This window comes from Mytilus californianus, unplaced genomic scaffold (genome assembly GCF_021869535.1).
Source record: "Mytilus californianus isolate M0D057914Y unplaced genomic scaffold, xbMytCali1.0.p SCAF_4, whole genome shotgun sequence".
NCBI lineage: Eukaryota > Metazoa > Mollusca > Bivalvia > Mytilida > Mytilidae > Mytilus > Mytilus californianus.
The window spans coordinates 2108519-2129126 of record NW_026262690.1 but is presented as its reverse complement, the minus strand read 5'-3'; the positions used below and the strand labels follow the sequence as shown (position 1 = coordinate 2129126).

The 20608-nt window shown below is 32.5% G+C and overlaps 2 protein-coding genes across 5 annotated transcripts in view; both read right to left on the bottom strand.

Moving 5' to 3' along the window:
* The window catches only part of LOC127737260 (uncharacterized), a 249379-nt gene that overhangs the window by 53454 nt on the left and 175317 nt on the right, over positions 1-20608 (bottom strand). The gene's annotated exons all lie outside the window — the stretch shown is intronic.
* The window catches only part of LOC127737252 (CD109 antigen-like), a 55010-nt gene that overhangs the window by 3240 nt on the left and 31162 nt on the right, over positions 1-20608 (bottom strand). For both annotated transcript variants that reach the window (XM_052247796.1, XM_052247795.1), the window contains exons 23-34: positions 19347-19484; positions 17431-17569; positions 16483-16659; positions 14429-14510; positions 13031-13187; positions 12273-12362; positions 9911-10088; positions 8393-8613; positions 7917-8072; positions 2092-2154; positions 1257-1366; positions 502-658 (exon numbers count right to left, since the gene is read on the bottom strand). In XM_052247796.1, the coding sequence (XP_052103756.1) occupies positions 502-658; positions 1257-1366; positions 2092-2154; positions 7917-8072; positions 8393-8613; positions 9911-10088; positions 12273-12362; positions 13031-13187; positions 14429-14510; positions 16483-16659; positions 17431-17569; positions 19347-19484 (1668 nt within the window). The remainder of the gene's footprint in view (positions 1-501; positions 659-1256; positions 1367-2091; positions 2155-7916; positions 8073-8392; positions 8614-9910; positions 10089-12272; positions 12363-13030; positions 13188-14428; positions 14511-16482; positions 16660-17430; positions 17570-19346; positions 19485-20608) is intronic.

The window sequence follows — 20608 nt, the reverse complement described above, 5'->3', positions numbered from 1 at the left end:
GAAGTATATGACGATACTGAAAGTGGATAAATTGTAATCGCATTTCAGTAATTTCTAATAAAGCTCTGTTTACCTTCTTTGCAATTATTGTGGAGGACGTTAATCAGGTTATTGTTAGAAAACGCTTTCATTTGACAATTTTTATTTAATAAGCACAAATAACCGTTTAGATTCTTTGTTACATTGTTTTGTCCTAATGTTGATAACATCAAAGAGAAAGTTTGTTTACACAGAAAAGTACAATTAAACCGTGCAGATGGTGGTATTTTGGGTAAATAAAATGGCCTGTCATAATTAGAGGTTTCCATAGCAAGAGGAATGCTGTTGATATATATTTTGGACTATTTTATATATTTGAAGAAATAATTAGATAAATTATGCAGACTGTGGCAAAGCTAAGGAATTGTCGAAACAAGAACAGATGGTAATTACAAATGATTGGTAAACAGTTTGTAATATAAAGATTGAAACGAAAGCTTTTCATTAATGAAGACTAATTACCGTGTCAAAGTATAAGATGATTGAACGGAAGCCCTTTTCTACTTTTTTATATTGTCCTCCAGTATTGGTAGTATCGATTGACTCTAAGTCAGCTTCCATTCCAGAAGGCAAAGATATTTCAAGTATTCCCATTGTACTCTGTCCTACCTTCAACCACCTGTGAACATTGATAATTTTTCTATTTTAGCAACATAAAAGTAGTCAGCACTTCTGTGTTGACATGAATTGTCATTGACATGGTCAGAATTATAAATTAACTGTTTACAAAACTTTGCATTTTTCGAAATACTCAGGATTTTCTCAGGAATTTGTTCAGGAATAGATTACCTTAGCAATATTTGGGAAATCCTTTCAGAAATTAAGGTCCTCAATAATCTTCAACTTCATACTTTATTTGGCCGTTTTAACTTTTTTTATTCGGGCGTCACTGATGAATCTGTTCAAGACGTAACACACGTCTGGTGTACATCATTTTAATCATGATATCTGTGATGAATCTATTTAAGACGTAACACACGTCTGGTGTACATCATTTTTATTCGGGCGTCACTGATGAGTCTGTTCAAGACGTAACACACGTCTGGTGTACATCATTTTATTCATGATATATGTGATGAGTTTATCTATGTAGAGCGAAATGTGATGTTTCACTCATATTGGTAAATATTTTAAGATTTTATATTATAATAGACTTTTCACTTGTGTTGGTAGGGATAACACGTTTATCTAAAGACGAATGATAAAAATTGTATTACCTGAAGCAAACTTTGAGTCTAAATCCTTTTGTTGAATCATTCAGTATCGTTGGTGTCAAGGCGAACGCAGGCTCTCTTAATTGCTCATTCACATTGAACACAACTGCAGCCTGCAGATAAGACAGAACATTATGTTGGTTGCATGGGATACAAAATAATAGTTAGATTATCATAATTTATTTCTTAACAACACCGAGTGAAAATACATGTTAGTTACAACCTAATCACTAACAGATATTCAGACAAAAACACAAAAGTATTGACCATACAAGCAAATCAGGCACCAACTACATACGATCCTATACCGCAGAAATCAAATGTAACATTTACCCCATCATACACAATCCATCACCGTAAGCATCATACACAATCCTCTACCATTAACATTTACTGACACACTTACCTCCATCATACACAATCCTCTACCATTAACATTTACTGACACACTTACCAACATCATACACAATCCTCTACCATTTACATTTACTGACAAACTTACCTCCATCATACACAATCCTCTTTCATTTACATTCACTGACACACTTACCTTTATCATACACAATCCTCTACCATTAACATTTACTGACAAACTTACCTCCATCATACACAATCCTCTTTCATTTACATTTACTGACACACTTAATTCTATCATACATAATCCTCTACTATTAACATTTACTGACATACTTACCTCCATCATTCACAATCCTCTACCATCAACATTGACTGACATATTTACCTCCATCATACACAATCATCTACTATTAACATTTACTGACATACTTACCTCTATCATACACAATCCTCTACTATTAACATTGACTGACACACTTACCTCCACCATACACCATCCGCTACCATTAGCAGTTACTGATACACTTTTCACAGTGTTGGGAATCTTAAATAGAAAAAGGAAATAGATAAAACTAATTGTTTAACAAACCAGACAATCACAGTCGTTGGTAGCTGAAATAAAATTGACTAGAAAAAGAGGGTTAGTCCTATCACTACAAACCAGTAAAAGTCTGAAATGGCCTATATTTGTACTCGACTGAACTGATTTTTACTCGACCAGTCTGAATTGGTCTGAAATTTACTTGATATTACTCGACTGTAGTCTGAACCATACTAAACAGTCTGAACTTGTACTCGACCAGTACTTAACCATTTTATACGAGTCTGAACCATACTCGACATAGTCTTAACCATTCTCGACCAAGTCTGAACCATGCTCGACCTAGTCTGAACCATACTCGACCTAGTCTGAACCATACTCGACCAAGTCTTAACCAACCTAGACCTATTTTTTTATATCTATCTATATTATTTTTTTCATTATTTTAGGAACTGTTATTCATATATATATATATATATAAAATGTATATCACATTTAAAATTAAAATAAAACAAGGTGATCAAATTTCTGGTTGGATTAAAAAAATATCATGTAATAAATTAAGTTCGTTAAATGAATTTTCATATACATGATATCATGTTCACATTGATTTATGCATCAAAAATACTATAACTTTCAACCATTATTCAAATATCTTAAATGTTATTCAATTTTTTTTTTATCAAAATATATATAAAATAGTATATAAAGCAACTTAATAAATGTTAGAGTTGACACCTTTGTTTTGTAAAATCAAAAATTTAATATAATAATAATAATAAAACTTTCATCTTTTTATCCTTGATAACCTTTTAAAAAAGGAAATGTATTCCAAAGTTGCAGTAGAAATTTATTTTAATTAAATTTAAATACGTTTTGTCAAAATTAAAGACATGGCATACAAGAAGCAGTTTAATAAGGTTTAATGGTTTAATTACCTCAGTACAGGTGTTTTACAGGTAAAAAGAAAACCATATTTTTCTTAAACTCGTGTATTACTTATCTAGTGAATTCAAAGGCCTTGTTATTTAAGTTTTACAGGATGTTGTAATTTTCAATGGATGTTATTTAAAATTTATTACTCTCTGACCAGGTGTGATCTTTTTAATCAGTGTGCGTCAAGCAGGATATATTACTTTATAGTTTACCCCTAATCAGAAGAAAAATTTTATTCATTTCTTGAATTTTTTATCCCTTTTAAAATATATATATATCCCAAATTATGAATAGGAATAGATATATTTCTGATATAAGGTTAAACAATGTCAGTGATTTTGTTGGCTGTTGTTACCTCATGAAAAAGATAGTTATATAACTATTGTATATAACCATGAAACCTAAGTACAGAAAGTCACAGGACAAAAAGTCACAGGACAGAAAGTCACAAATTTGATAGGACAAAAAGTCACAAATAATTTGTATACAATTGATTGAATATTTATGAGAAAGATCTTGAAATGTTTACTTTTTATGACACATATTCATTTTACAGTTTAGGAAATTGTTCATAAGACTTAATTTGATAAATAAAGATTTATAAAATATTAATCATGCAAAGGATATATTTCTTGGCACCATGAACCCATTTAAGTACCAAGACATTGTAACATTTTGTTTTCTTAACAATTATTTGATCATTATTGATATTGTTTCAAGAAAAATACAAAAATGTTTTTTTAAAAATAAGTGTTCTATTGTTCAAAGAAAAATAACCTCAAAACTGAATTGTGACTTTTTGTCCTGTGACTTTCTGTCCTACATTCGTTTTTATTTAGGAATTTAGGAAAATCAAGTTTTGTTTAAAAAAAAAACACATGCCAAACAAAAAGCACCTTATTTTTAATAAGGTTTTATTACCCTCAGTATAGGTGTGGTTTTCAGGTAAAAAAAGACTTTTATTTAACAAGACTCAGACTTTAAAATTAGATAATTTAACTATCTTGATTTGCCAAATCTAAGAGAATCATGTATTATTAAAGAATGTAAAAAATGTTTTTATATATATCTTTATTTAATTGTGGCTGTTGTCATATAAGTTAAAGAGAAATTTATTTAAACAATCAAAATTATAAAGAAGAGGTTATTTGGTCAAGTATGGTTCAGACTGGTCGAGTATTGTTCAGACCTTTGGTCGAGTATGGTTCAGACTGAAAAAATAGGTCGAGAGCTGGTCGAGTACTGGTCCAGACTGGGTTAAGACTGTTTCAGACTGGTCGAGTAATAGTTTAGACTATTTTCAATAGCAAAGATAAGGGTCAAGTACAAATCAGTACAGTCGAGTATGGTTAAGACTGGGTCGAGTAATATTAAGTAAAATTCAGACCAATTCAGACTGGTCAAGTAAAAATCAGTACAGTCGAGTACAGATATAGGCCATTTCAGACTTTTACTGGTTTGTAGTGTATACAGATTGATCAATACCACTGCTGGTTGCTGCTTGTACTCTATGTCTATCTAGGGCAGTAGCCTGATTTCCATTACTTTACAATGATATTTGAAAAGTTCTCAGTTGACACATTCAAAATGCAAAGGTAATCTTCCTGCAAAGGTATTAATTAGCATGCTTTTAATCTCGTTTTAGTGTTATTTTGTGTTTCATGCTCTTCATCCTAAGATACTTTCTTAATTTATATTTTGTTTCAAATAGCACTGACCATATTCAAATTATTTTGTAGCTATATATGATTTATTAGTTTTTTTTTATGGGCCCTTTTATTTCCCTACATCCGTGTTCCAATTCCTTAAGGTAGATTCGTGGTATACCGCCATCTTGGATTGTACAATCGCAGTACACAATTGGTCTATATCTTTGCCCAAATCTGCAAATTTGGAGACAGATAGGCAATTTATAGGTTAGACTGTTTATTTAATGAAAGAAAACTTGGTGATTTATTGCATTATTCAAAATATTTAAATAAATACCAAATAATTGTGTTTTTAGAATCATTTTTTCAGCTTGGCCATTTAAGGGGAGATAACTCTTTTAGTAAAAAAAATATACTGGACTGATAGGGAAATTTTAATTTTTTACTTGTAGCAAGAAAACAAGTTCGGTGACACCATTTTTTTCTTTTTATTTTCTTAAAGCATATTATAAAACCTATCTTCTCATATTATATTTCAAAATTCTATCTCATAGATTTCTTTTTAAGCACAAAAATGTGTTTTTTCATGAACAATCTAAGCAAATTTGTGCAATTTCGTACGACCCGTAGCTTGAAAAATAGCACGGCGATCCATACTTTTTATTTTTTAATCTTTATTTTGGCAAAGTATAAAAAAATTCTATCTGAGGAAATATATACCTATGATCTACCTTAAATATAAAATGAATACCCTAGCGAACCAGAAAGACTACTGGTAGGATGTAAAATCAACCTGTATCTGAAATCAAACAAAACAAAACTTTTTGTCGACATTTGTAGTGAACTTTTGCACAAGTTCAACTCTAATGGTAGATAACTAGCGTCATCATAGATACCAGGATTAAAATTTTGCACGCCAGGCGCGCGTTTCGTATACAAAAGACTCATCAATGAAGAGAATGAATGTTTTCTTAAACCAACTATAATTCATTTTCCTTGTAAGTATAGCATAAATTGTCCAATTCAGATTTTCCTTTTGAAATTTTGAATGAATTGATTCCTGGTTGTTAGTAAATAAGTATACAATTACGTAACTGTTATATAACGTAGGTTGCATATCTCTGCGCCAAAGTTGCATATGCTGTTCTTTCAGTTAAGGCCGTGTTGTTCAGTTTTATTTAGGTTATACACCTGGTATTTTGTTATGAGTTTTTGTGAACTTTCCATTTCTATGTAGCAACATTCCATCAGCATCTGCATATGGAGTATATATCTTCCTGTTGATAGGATATTCCAGAGCTTGCATTTCCTATCATGATATCCATGACAGAGGGTTGCTAATAACAATGAAGCTGTTGAACCAAGAGTTTCAAGTGGTGAAGCTAGAATCATTCCTTCGAAAATTATATTGACGTCATCACGAGTTAGTTGACCGTTATGAAATATCTGTTTCACAGTTGCGACAGATATGTTCCAATTGTCATTACCAAAATCCCGTTCTCTTTTTTCTCCCCAATTGGACATATTTTATCAACATTGAACAGGATCTGCGTACCCATCCGGAGCACATTAGATCACCCCGGTTTTTGGTGGTGTTCATGTTGCTCGGTATTTAGTTTTTTATGTTGTGTTAAATGTACTGTTGTTTGTCTTTTCGGTGTTTAGTTTTTGCCATCGCATTGACAGTTTTATTTTCGACCTATAAATTTAACATTCCCTTTGGTATCTTTCGCCTCTCGTTTATACTCTCAAATATTACAAGGATTTTGCTCTACGGCCGTTTTCTTTCGAGCTCAATTGATGATTGTTATTCCGGAAACACTTGTCGATCAATCGGAAATCAGTTTCACAATGAGTTTTTACAGAAACAATTGTTAAGTGAATAGACAAAGGTTTCCTCTACTTTTGATCAATCGGTTCCTCATCTGACGTGCAATAAGTTCTGTGTTGTTTACCCTTGTATTTATATTTTACTTAAATTGTACTTGATCATCGAGAAAGTGTATACTATATACTATATGCACTATCAACATTTTTGTTGGCGTCTCTGTCAGTTTAAGTATCAACTACAATAACTATTCTGTTGATGTCTTTATCAGTAGATTTATTTGTATGTTTGTTTGAGTTTTTATGTCAGTTGTATGTCTGTGATGTATGTTTACACAGTTTTGACTACTGGATCCCAATTATTGTCACATAAACCTATTATGTCTGTTTCGGTTGCTCACCCAATTTTGTCAATAAAACGGACCTTTAAACAGATGTCATACAAGTGGAAAGTTAAGCCAGCTATAAAACAGGCTTAACCTAACATTTTCGTCGGAAAATGCCTGTTCTAAGTAAGGAATATGACAAATGTTTTCCGCTCGATTCGTTGGTTGATATAGTCTAACGTTTGATTTTGATTAGTTTTTATGGACTTCCCCCTTTTTGAATTTACGTTGGAGTTAGCATTATAGTTAATACTTTTGTTTTCAATCGGAAACAATGCTCAGAACAGGGTAAGGTCTTAGATGTTTTTATGAACATTTTTTATGTAATTTTCATATTTATGATTTTTCTAATGTATTCAAATTAAGAGTTACAACTAATTGTAGCAAAAATTATCATTGACAATTTTGTCTGTTGTCTTTAAGCCCTCTGGTTTTTCATGTTCTTAAACGTTACAGACATTTGGATTTTTGAAACTGTTTAGTTTCGAGTAAACATGATGAAAGTTGAAAAAAGTAAAATTACAGAAATACCGAACTCCAAGGAAAATTCAAATCGGAAAGTCTCTTATCAAATGGCAAAATCAAAAGTTCAAACACGTCAAACGAATGGAAAACAAGGTCCTGACTTGGTACAGGCATTTCCTTATGTAGAAAATGGTGGATTAAACCTGGTTTTATAGCTAGCTAAACCTCTCACTTGTATGACAGTTGCATAGAATTCCATTACATTAACAACAATGTGTAAACGAAACAAACAGATATAATAGGTAAAAATGTCAAAAATCGGGGTACAACAGTCAACATTGTGTTATAATCTTAATCTCCGCCCAATTTATATTGTTTGCAGATGTCAATCTTAATTACAATGTGAGTAAAAGTTTATACAAACAAAGCAAGCAAGTCAACCAAAGTCTTAATCTACAAGCATTAGGAAATTAGCTTTAAAACCATTGCGATTATAACTTACGTCTTTGTTCTGTAGGACCAAAGCATTTTGATTGTTGACCTTGAAAGTTTCACCTACGGCCCAGGTATCACCTTTAGTATTTACAGTCATTTGAAAATTGGGGGCGTAAAGCTTTCCTCCAAGTCCTGCCAATGCCTGGACGGCTATCACTGTATCCTGTTAATATACAGATTTATAATAATACAACAGATTGAAACCAATGTTATACACAATTGTTTTGTTGATTGTTGCTTGTCTTCTCGTCGTTTTTTGTTTTTTGCCATGCTGATGTCAGTTTGTTTTTGACTAAAAAGTTTGAATATTCCTTTGATGTTTTCTGTCTCTCGTTTATACCTTGACTCGTCATTGCAATGAAAGTGCATTTCTTAGAGACCATCGTGTTACAAAAATGAAAAAAAACCCAACTAACTTCTACAATACCTTTAGCATTTGTAGGTTATATATTATCATAGTATAATTATATCACCATTGTTTACCTGTGTAGAAATAAATCCACCACTAGGATTTCTTTGTCTAGCTAACCATTTTAAAACACGAATGCCTTTAGTTGTATCATCCCTCAAATTGTAACCTAACAATACGTATGACGTCATTTCTACATCTAAAGCCCTAGCGTCAGCACGTGGTGACCTCCATGATTTCCAAGGTTGTATTTTATCTGATTCAGTGTCCGGTAATGCCCAATATGTTTCACCACCTTTAAAATGATGTATATATGATTAAGTACTTTATATTTATATGAAATAATAAAAAAAATGGTAAAGACATATTCCAAATACCTGAAGAACATGATACCCACCCTTCACCCTCTAATTTTACTTGTTTTGTTGCATACAATCAGCAATAAGGAATTTTCTGTTCAACCAATTTTGGTGTGATATTGGACATGTGAATGTTTGACGTCCAACCGGAATTGCGGCCGTCCACACCCTATACACCCAATGGCTGAGGGATTGGTAGTTAGTCTTTACAGGTTGTATGTATATAAGCTGTCGAATACAATTTGAATTGGGATGATCAATCTGATACTAGGTTCCATTTACAAAAATCGATGAAAACTTTGAAACATCCACAAGAAGGAACCACTGATTGTTTTTTTTAACGGCAAACGTTCTGTTTCTATCTAAATGTTTTTTTTTTCAGGTGGCATTCGGGATTTTTACCAAACTGACCGGCTTTTCAGAACCTATATATTGAATTGATTTTAATTTGATTGAAACATTTACCCTTTGACTTTAATCAAACAGCAATCAACACAATCAAACATATTTTTATTTATGAGTTTCAAGTCTAAAAAGTAATTAGACACTTCAATTATTTCAAATGTTTCTTAAATATATTTCCATTATCAGATTAAAAGAGAGGCGAAAGATACCAAAGGGACATTCAAACTCAAGTCGAAAATAAACTGACAACGTCATGGCTAAAAAAAAAAAATACCAAGAGACAAACAATAGTACACAAATAAGATACGGAGTAGTGGTATTGCTAATGAGACAACTATCCCACATAGCCAAAATGATGTGGAAACTATAAGTCACCATACGACCTTTATAAAGAGTAAAATTCATACCATTTGTCAGTCAGCTATTAAAGACAACCATTTGTCAGTCAGCTATTAAAGACCCTACACGACAAAATATAAAACAATTCAAACAAACAAAAAACCAACGGCCTAATTTATGACAAAACAAGAAACTAAGAACAAACATAAAAGACACCCACCAATGAAAACCACTGAATTACAGAAGATCATATATTTACTATACAGAAATATGTATTTAGAATGTAAAGTCACTGAAGCGATAAAATAGAATAAACGTTGCCTAAATAACGTACAGATAGAGGGGATGGTGAAATAATCTAGTATATGCAAATCAAAATCAACATGCAAATATTTATAAAAATGTAAATAATATTTAATTTTTAAAAACACATTAGAAAATTTTAATGAATTACAGTTTTATAAAACTGGATAGTATATTAATCATTACCAGTGTTCTTTGCTTTCTTCTCAAGTTCTGTTAGAATGGCATCAGTTGAAGAATGCTTAACCAATGATAATGCGTAAAATGATATAGCAAGTTCGTACAAGTTAGCCATTGAAACAGGTGCTCCCTTTGCAGTGTAATCTGTTGCTTTCTGGATAGCAGTAGTAACCTGTTGCTTAATCTGAAATGACAATGACTGATAAATCATATGAGCACTTTTTTCTTCTTTTTTGGTTATTTTCTTCTCAAACAACTTGAATTTGCCTACAAGGTCAGATTCAAAGAAGATTTCAGTGGATAGTAGAAAACAATCAGTGTCCTTTGGTTTAAAAAATAAAAAAAACTAATATTTTTTTAAACAGAAAGATGGTCAGAGAGATGATGGTTTCGATAATCAGATTCCTTACCTTTTTTACCAACTCATCTGAAACCACTAAACAGAATTTAATGAAACTTTGTAGATGATAAAGGCACACTATGTAAATGTGCATATCGACAGGAAATTATGATTCAACTTTTTTTTAGGAGTTATGTCCTTTTGAACTTAGAATTTTGGCTTTAATATACTACTGCAACAGTTAGTCAGCGCAATTCCTCTGAAACCACACAACACATTTACATGAAACTTTGAAAACATGAAATGTAGATATGCATATCCACAGGAAAGTTTTATCAGTTTACTTTTGTAGGAGTTATGAGTCTTTGAAGTTAGGTATCTGTCGAGATTTTGTTTACTCGGTGGCAATTTGGGGGCGTGGGATATAAGAGCGTGTTCACAAAGGTTCTTCAATTTACGATACTGTCACACTATCTAAACAAACCTCCATAAGATTTTGCGTCTGCTTCTGCCAGATATTGACACAATCAACAAGCTGATTATACTGCCATGGATTTGGTGCGCATACTGGACCACCTCCTCCCCCAAAAATATTTGAATTTATTTCGGCTTTGTCATCTAGGCTTTAAAAGACTTCACTGACGAAGCTGATACAACCCCAGGAGGAAGAGCGTCCCAATCCATGATGGTTCTTGGGAAGAAGGTTTTTTTTGGAGTAATCACAGAATGCCGATGGTAAGTGGAAGTATTTGTCATGCGATATTCCCGACAGTCGTTTCGATGGTATTACACGGCCTTCTTTTGCTATGGCTACTTTGATGGTCTCTATTTTGTAGGGCATGGTGAGTCTCGTTTCTTTGCTTCTCTGTCTAGGAATGTGCATTTTAGATGTCGGAGCATGCACTTGATTGGTTATGATGTTTGTTAAATACATAACGATTCCCTCTTCTTTAGCCATCTCAAGTCGGTCAGTCAAAAATATGCTTAGAACCGCTATTATGTAAAACACTCTTAACAGGAGGGAGCTATGTCCTTAGTTTAAGTACTAGTACATAACTTGTGAACTGTGAACTTATCGACACAATGTATCAATTCCTGTCATACATATCAACCAAAAACAATTAGATCCACGTTCAGAATTAAAAAAGAATTAAGGTCATTGAAAGTAATTATGATATTAGAAAAAAAGTGTGCGCTATCTTTACCACTATATAAAATGATCTTTTTGTCAAATGTTATTACATTCTGAAGCGTACAAGAAGTTTTAAAATTTCTGATGTTAATTATTATATATATAATATATTGAAATTAAATAACTCGAGTTGATATCAAACGATATCCAACTCTCACTCGTTCTGAAGCCTATAATAGTGAACGAGGCATCGCCCCAACGAGAAAAATAACCAAAAGACGTCTAGAGTACAATATATAGTCATCAACAATAGAATTTTGCCAACACAATACGCGAGATCTACATTGTTCCAAATGTATCAAGGTATCGGATATTCAAAGCCTGCTTAGTATGATCAAATTAACGAGTTGGTGACCACAAAGGAAGATGAAAAGAAAGTGAATATATATGAAGTTTTGAATTCATGACAAAAATAATTATAATCACAGAGCACATCATTATTTACACCAAAATGTCGTTAAATGAAATTGGATACCCTGCATTTATCATGCTTTTCAATAACATATCATCAAATAGCTGAAAGACCTCCATCTAAAATGATTGAAAACTATCATTTTGCATTGACAATATATTTTGATGTAAATTAGATACACCCATTCGGCCTAAAGCCCTCAAGGTATATTTAATACAAATTATTAATATCTACGTTGGACATTTTATTTATGAAGCATTATTTGACTTGTTCTATTTATGGGTATTTAACTATTTATATGTTTGAGTTATGGATATAGAAGTCAGAAACTTTTATTTAGGCGAAAAAGTATTAACAAAAATCTAACGTAGGGGAGTTATCGTGTATGTAATTTGATAACAATGAGTGGTTTTATTTAACTAACCTTTGGAGATACTTGATCATTAGCTCTTGCTTCGTGGAGTGCGATGAGGACAAATGCTGTAAGACTTCTTTTACTCGAAACAGAACCTCCCTGTAATATGAACACTTGAATCAATAGTGTTATACAGATATGGTTGAAATCTTATAACTTAGTATATTTCAAATGTAAGATATCTATTAGAATTTGATTATTTGATTACAGATACCTCACCATACCAACTGTAGCGATCGGTTTTTAATCTTCCAAACTAACTCACATCTAACCAAATGGGTTTTACATATGTGAGCAACATGACGTGTGCCACATATGGAGCAGGAAATGCTTACCCTTCTACAGCACCTGATATCACCCCTGGGTTTTTATTGGGGTTCATCTTGCCCAGTCTTTAGTTTTCTATGTTGTGTTTTGTATACTGTTGCTTGTCGTTTGGTCTTTTTTCGTTTTTTTGAAATGGCATTGGTAGTTCATTTTCGACTTATGAGTTTGAATGTCCGTTTGGTATCTTTCGTCTCTATTTTACATCTTCTCAATGGTAGTACGCATTATAATTAATTTCTTTTTCTTAAATGCTGTTGACAACGTCGTCTTGATCGGATAATGTAACATTCAATCAAAATGTTATGCATTCTTAAAGCGTAGATATTATTCCTTTTCCAGCGTTTCTTTTTTTGTGATGCAAGCATTGTAATCAGTTTGATATTCTTTCCATGATATACTTAGTATTTGATAATGAAAAAGTAAAAAAAAATGATACTGACCTGCATTTCCTTATGAATTACAATCCCCGGCTCATTGAATGCTCCTGATGGATCCTGCTGCCTAATAAGCCATTGGATAGCTTTTGTCATTACGTTAATGTCAATAAATGTTAAGTCTGCAGCTTGGGAAAAGGATTTAACTACAAATGCGGTTAACCTGAAAAAAAAAAGACGGACATAAATTGTATTACAATAGTAAGCTGTAAAATTAACCGACCTATTTGATACTTCATGTTGTTGGTCCGCTTAACATGTGGAAGAATCACTAAAATCAACGTTGGCATAAGTTGTACGGTCACCATCACGAATTGGTTAAATACGATGTATGTGTTTCAACTCGCTAGCGGTATGTTTTCGGTCTTAGATCTTTAGATATATGACTAGCATTTAGACTGAATTTGGAATGGCATCGCGGATGATATATGCATTACAAAAGACGACTACCCTATAGACGTTCCCAGTTTCGCTCCTTTTGGAGTTCATATTTGTTGTGTTACCTTTATTTGTCTCTTCTTGCATTTACTATAATGATAACTTTGTTAGAGGTTTGCCGTTTTCAAGGAGGTTTTATAACAAAAGGTCCATGTGATGAAGGTAAAACTATCCCTTCTTAAATTATACGAACGCCATTACGAGTTAGTCAACCGTTATAGAGTATCTGTTTTACAGATGACGACAGATATGTTTCAATTGTCGTAACCACAATCCCACCCTCTTTTCCCCGAATGTGACCTACCTAGTTAAGACTTATCACCTGGTTTGTAATTACATGAGCAACACGACGGGTGCCACTTGTGGATCTGCTTACCCTTCTAGAGCACCTTTGGTTTTGGTGTGGTTCGGGTTACTCAGTCTAGTGGCGTGGCGTTGTCTGTTTATTTTCGACTTACGAGTTTGAATGTCCCTTAAATTTGTTATCTTTCGCCTTTCTTTAACATTACGTTTTTCCTTGTAAACAAATAAAAAAAACATTTTTCTACTTCTTGGTTGATTGATCTTTACAAAATCAGTTGTTAATTTCATTTTACAATCAATCTGGGGTCTTCATTTCTCATTTATTCGTTCTTTTTCTTTTTTCTATTCGCTTTTAATGACAAAAAGACCTCAAATTACCAAACTATTCTCTGGTTTTAATATCACACAGAAAATAAATGGTTCGCAGAAGATTCAGTTTTGACTAGAGAATTATAATTCATCGGATTCTGTAGCAGTATTTATATTGACAAAGGTTATCTGTGATGCAGGATAAGGTTAACCTTTAACAAAACCAGAGGATATGAAGGAATTATCTAAAACGTTCGATAGGGCCAATTATAAGACCAGCAGATATTGAGCAGTTTCCTAGTCGTCCGAAAATTCAAACCCATAATGAAACCATAAGATATAATTAAACCTTACCAGGTAGTTCCACTTTTATCGTTACTTCCAAACGCACTAAAAGAACCATCGTTATGTACAAATGAAAGTTCCCTTTGATAACCTAAAAAAGTTACTTATATTCAATTTATATCGTAAATTATTAAATGAAAGTAATGCTTGATTCAAAGAAGCTGTATGAAATATGAAATGATATTATTTGATTTGACCTATCATATTTTTTATATAACACGTCGTATAGAATCAAAACTTAATTATTCGAAATTTAAAACTATCTGGCTGGAAAACATAGTTGGACTTTAAATAAAAACATTTATAAAAAAAATTTGAAAATAAATTTAATCATACTTAACACAAGCATTACAAACTGTAAAAAAGACGTAATGAGAAAATCGGTTCAACTTATCATCATAAAAAAGATTGGCAAACCTAGATACAAATATCTTGTTGAATTACGCTAAATAGTATCATGTAAACACACCGCTGTGATTCAAATAAAATATTTTCTGAAACTGACATTATCAAGATGCTTGATTGCTTGCTTGACAACATATACCATAGTTGTAACGTTTGGCGTATGATTCAAAGTTTGGTGACTATGGTGAACTCATCTTTAATAAAGGCTACCACAGACACAGTTAAGTTTGCCCTGATCTTGACTTTCATGTAAAAATTGGCAATAGCGGTCGGTTGAGAACAAAGTTTTACGACACAAATGATGATGTCAGCTTTGCAACGGTGAACTTTAAACTTTTAACTAGCCACATTCCACCAGCATCTTCATATTGCGCATATACCTCCCAGTAATACGTAGTTTAAGAGCGTTTTCTATCATTATATACTTGATTGAGCGTATCTGCATACAAGGAGGCTATTGAACCAAGAGTTCCAAGAGGTCAAGTGGTTTTTGATTTTCAAATGTTTATCCTCGAGCATCACTGCAGAGACTTTAATTGTCAGTAAAATAGGTAACATAACGTTAATATTCTTTAAGTCATCCCATCGAAAATTTTACTGACACCTTTACAAGTAAGTTGATCGTTGTAGAATATCTGTTTTACAGATAATGACGAATATATCAATATTGTCGTAGACATATTCCTATCCCTTTCCTCAAATCTAACATCACCTTATCAGACTTATCTTCTATATTAATATTCTTGTAATGGTTAGAAAATACATCAATTAACACCATTACAAACTTAATCCCAATTTTATATTCTATTTTTATAAATTTACCTGTGAAGTCACTTTTTGTGGCGTTGATACATTCCTGTGACATAGAGTTCTTTATTCTATTGAGCTGTATTTGTGTTCTGTCGTAAATTAATTTTAGGTGTTCGTTGTTATTCTGTGGTTTACACGTTGAAGTGTAATTTATTTATATGTATTTCTCTGTCTTGAATGTTCTTGCATTTATTTGTACTGTATTCCTGTTACGTAATGTTGTCATTTTAGCGGTATTTTGCCATATGAGCGGGATGTTTGGCACCCATAAAACCAGGTTCAACCCACCATTTTTTCTTAAAATGTCCTGTATCAAGTCAGGAATATGGCAGTTGTTATCACTTAGTCCGTTTCTATGTATGTTGGCGTTTGTTTTTGTAGCAGTTCAGTTTTTCTGTTGTTCCGTTTTGTTTCCTCTTATAGTTGATTTGTTTCCCTCAGTTTTGGTTTGTGACCCGGATTTGTTTCAGTTAAATCGATTTATGACTATTGAACAACGATATACTAATATTGCCTTTATTCAGCACCGAATTTGTACTTACATCATCAACACGACGGATGTAACGTGTAGATAAGAATCTGTTTACTTTTCCGGAGCACATGAGACCTCCCCCGGTTAGTGGAGATGATTCGTGTAGATCAGTCTTTTGTTTTCTATGTTGTTCTTTGTAGACTGTTTTCTGCCGTTTGGTCGTTTTTGTTTTTTGTTATCGCGTTGTCAGTTTGTCTTCGACTTATGAGTTTGAATATCCTTTTGGTTTCTTTTGCCTCTCTTTTAGTTATCTGTATATCATCACATGTTTTATTAAAGTATACACAATGACCGATGATTAGAAACGTTATATTACCTCCCTCCAGAAATTTGGCTGTCTTCTTTTTAATTTCTTCTGTTAGTTGGTTAGTTACTTTCAGATAAGCACTAACGTAAACATTAGGGGTGAAAGCAACCATATTTTGTTCTCCACTTCCTGCGGAAGTCTTAAGCAGGTCTCCCAATCCGGCCAATGTTGCCCCCAGTAAATCTCCTGATAAGACAATAGTTATCATACTAAGTATAGTAATAGAACAATTTATAAGCAAAAATACTACATTTTTATTGCCAACAGGTGGTGGCTTGTAACTGTTTACATCTTTGTCATGTAGTTTTATGAATAATTTCTCATTGGCAATCATACCTAATCGTCTTATTCTCATAGAGAGTAAATTAAATTTTGAAAGATAAATAGAATATAAATTTTCGTTTCCTAATATATTTACAAATGGCGTTTCCGCCATGCTGAACTATGCTGTAGGTAGACAACTTTATTAGTGTGTGCTTATATACAACATGAAACTGGAAGAACACTGAGAAAAAATCGTACTTATATATTTCTATCAGCTACCATAACTGTGTTTATTCTGTTATTTAGACACCTTTTTTACAGCTTAACCTTCTTATTTATTACATGTTGCCTTCTCTGTTATACAAAAATCGACATTGTTCTGACCCCAACCGTGAAAAGACAGCAAAATCAAAAGTGAGATAACAATATCTGAAATACAATTATCGCGGCATAGTACAATAGAACGATTTTTCATTAGTTGATAACCTTGTGAAATTAAATGGCTCATTACATGATATGGTTTTCGTTATTCCTCCTTTCGTGAGGTTAAATTTTGTAATTGCCTTATTGACATTATTGTATGCAATCAACAGTTTTTGTCTACAAAAAAAATCACAGCGAACAATATTGTATAGAGAGAATAAACTATGCACAAAAGAAAGGAAGTATATACATATAACGTTTGAAACTCACCGATAACTTGTATCTTAATAAACTCTGAATCTTTTACAAGATTTGGAGGGAATGACAAAGGTATATTGTCTGTAAAGCTTCTTTGTTGTCGAAGGTCAATAAGTAATGGTACGTTATAGCTTTGTTTTATACCTTCTGCCTACAATATAGTTAAAAGAAAATTTTGCATTGACATGCCCGATCGAGTAAATTTATATCACTCAGTCATGCTTCTTAAAACGCACATTTTGAAGCTTCAGGGAAAATAATGGCTTATTGAAATAGAATACGACATATAAAAGGGAAGTTGGGTTGAAATTTACTGGTTATTATTGGTAAGAAATGCCCGTTAGCTTGGAGAATAATAAATTTTGTACTGCTACTCATCAGCACATAGTTTCAGAGTAAAGGTTTCCCTAGCATAAGTGTATTTGTGAACAATATTATCTTAACATAAAAAAGGAAGTGGATACAAGGAGGCAATCAAAAATCATTAGCCACAAAACGTTAACTATGATTAAGATTTTAAAAAGGAAGGTGCAGTTTCGTTAATGTTACTTCATTATATAAATAAGTATATGGTGTATGTGCAAATGAGACAATATCCATCAGAGTTCAAATAAAGTGCATGTAAGCAATTATAGGCAACCATACGGCCTTCAACAATGCGAAAAACCCATACCGTATAGTCGACTATAAAAGGCCCTGACATAAAGAAAATATGAAACAATTCAAACTAGAAAACCAATGGCCTTGTTTATAACAAATCAATTAAAAAAAAACAAAAACAGATATGACAGACATGAACCAACGACAACCACTAAACTACAAGCTCCTGACATGGGACAGGCATATAAAGCATGTGGCAAGATTAAACCTGTTTGTGAGCGCTAACCCTTCCCTTAACCTGGGAATGGTTTAACAACAAAACATAAGAAAAAACTGTAAAAATCATTAGCAATTGTCTTAACTCAAATGATCGGTACAAGGCACAAAAACAAATAACCTAAAAACAATAGAAACAAAGTACCGAAATTAGAGTCATCGCAGTTATTAAAAGCTTGTTCGAAGCCAATTACAACTTATAAATAAATCACGTTCTCCCAGACTAAAGTATCAACCATTACACATCCAACGGATTTAGTTTTAAATATGCCATAAACAGTCTGAGAAACGAATGACCTTGTACAAGTCTAATTGTAATTTTAAAGTGGTGCTTAATGGCTATCAATATCGCCTGCCAAACTGGCCCATTTATTCATTGAAGTTTATTGGTTAATTTGAATTAAATTTGTGTCATTGTTTATCATCGGTGTCATATAACAGAATACTTGTCAGCATATGTGACTACCAATACAATTCAAATTCATAATTTCAAAATTGATATTTAAACTGAGAAACGAATGCTATGTTTCGAAATATTTGTAAAGTTTTCTTTTTAATTTGCCTTTCTGTAGTTTTCCTAATCATTTGTAACGTTAAAAGGTCCACAATTTGCTGTTGTTTTCGCTTTTTAAACAAAGCCGTCTTCTAATTAAAAGAAGATGGAGTGCAAGTGCATGTCGTCACAATTAAAATTATAACGTCAATTGATTTTTGAACAACGTCTGAAACCAAAATTGACCTTTCTCTTGGTGTTGCAATTCATTTTTAAATCTTGACACAGATGGTTTTCTAGAGCGTTTGTGCTTCATCAAATCAAAATGGCTGCCTTTCGAACGTGTCTTAAAAATTCCGATTGGAAGAAAGTTCGGAATTTTCCTGAAACGCTCTATATAAAAAGGTTGACAAATATAATGCCTACCCTTTGATTAAATGAGTATAGAGCATGGTATGAAAGAGTTATTTCTTAAATACTTCTTCAGCACAACCAAACCGGCATAGGGAAGTCCAATTGTATACAGCACGACAAAACAATGCTTAACGGGTAAACTTACCTCTATGAGAAACTCCCGTTCAACAGCATCTGCACCTTGAGTAGATCTAGCAGTTCCCTTCAGTAATATTTTACCAAGTGCAGTTGGTTTGATAGGGAAATACACAGAATTAACACTGTCTTTCTTTACAAGCACAGGCTGACGTAAAAACAAACACATTGCATTTTCGATATTAACGTCAAAACTTAGCATAATTCCATTTCTTAAATAACATAATCACGAAATCATGGGGATGACATGCGCAGCAAGGTGTTGTGTCTAAAAAATGTTCAAATACATTGGCTGGGTGAAATATAATAGTGAATTAAAAAACTTTTTTCAAGATATTTGATCGTTAGTGATAAGAATTGAATCAGGTGGATATGATATAAATATGTAACTTGTTTTCACGATCCCGACGGCACTATTTAATTACTTTTATTATTGATTGATGTTTGCTTCACTTCCTATATAAATATTTAATACAAATTTAAGACACTCAATTTCAAATTTTGTCGGCTGTCTACTGCTTCTTTTGTCTTCCATTCAATTTTCACTTTTGCTTTGATTCCCGTAAAGAGAAAATTACAATTAAAAATAAATGGCTGCCTTGATCAGTCCCATTATCATATTTTTCGATTAGAATTGCTCAATATTTAGCTGTATATGTATTGTGTAGTAGACTTATGTTTGTGTGTTCCTTTTTCCCGCTTTCAATGGTGTTGTTGGTATTTACCAGACGTTTGTCTTTTTCTGTTATCTTATAATCAATAATAAAAATGATAAAAATAGTAATAACAATGATAATAATGATAATGCATAAAGGTAAATACAATGTTTATTTCATAATTCAAAATGAATTGACGTTCAGTCTATTTGTATACAATTATCTCACAAGAAATACCAAATTGTTCAATATGGCAAGGTTCTATCAGAACAAAAACGATTTCAAATAAAAAATCGGTTGGTTTCAAGGAAGACATGTACGATGAGCCTTGTAACTGTGGTGAATTTTTTCAACAATTTGGTAGATTCTCCTGCTGGGGGCGTTTATGCAAAAGGATATCAGCATCCCAGTTATCCACACTAAAGTGGTGACATGACAGACCATTTATACAAAATACTCATATTTTACTACCCGAAGCATAGATGACCTTCGTCAAATTTGGGTCAACATTTTATTTATTTTTTATTCAATGTCCTTATACATCGTAAATGATTTGGCCTTTCAACTTATTATATGCATCTTGTGTAGATGAAACGCACTTTAGGTGTACTAAATG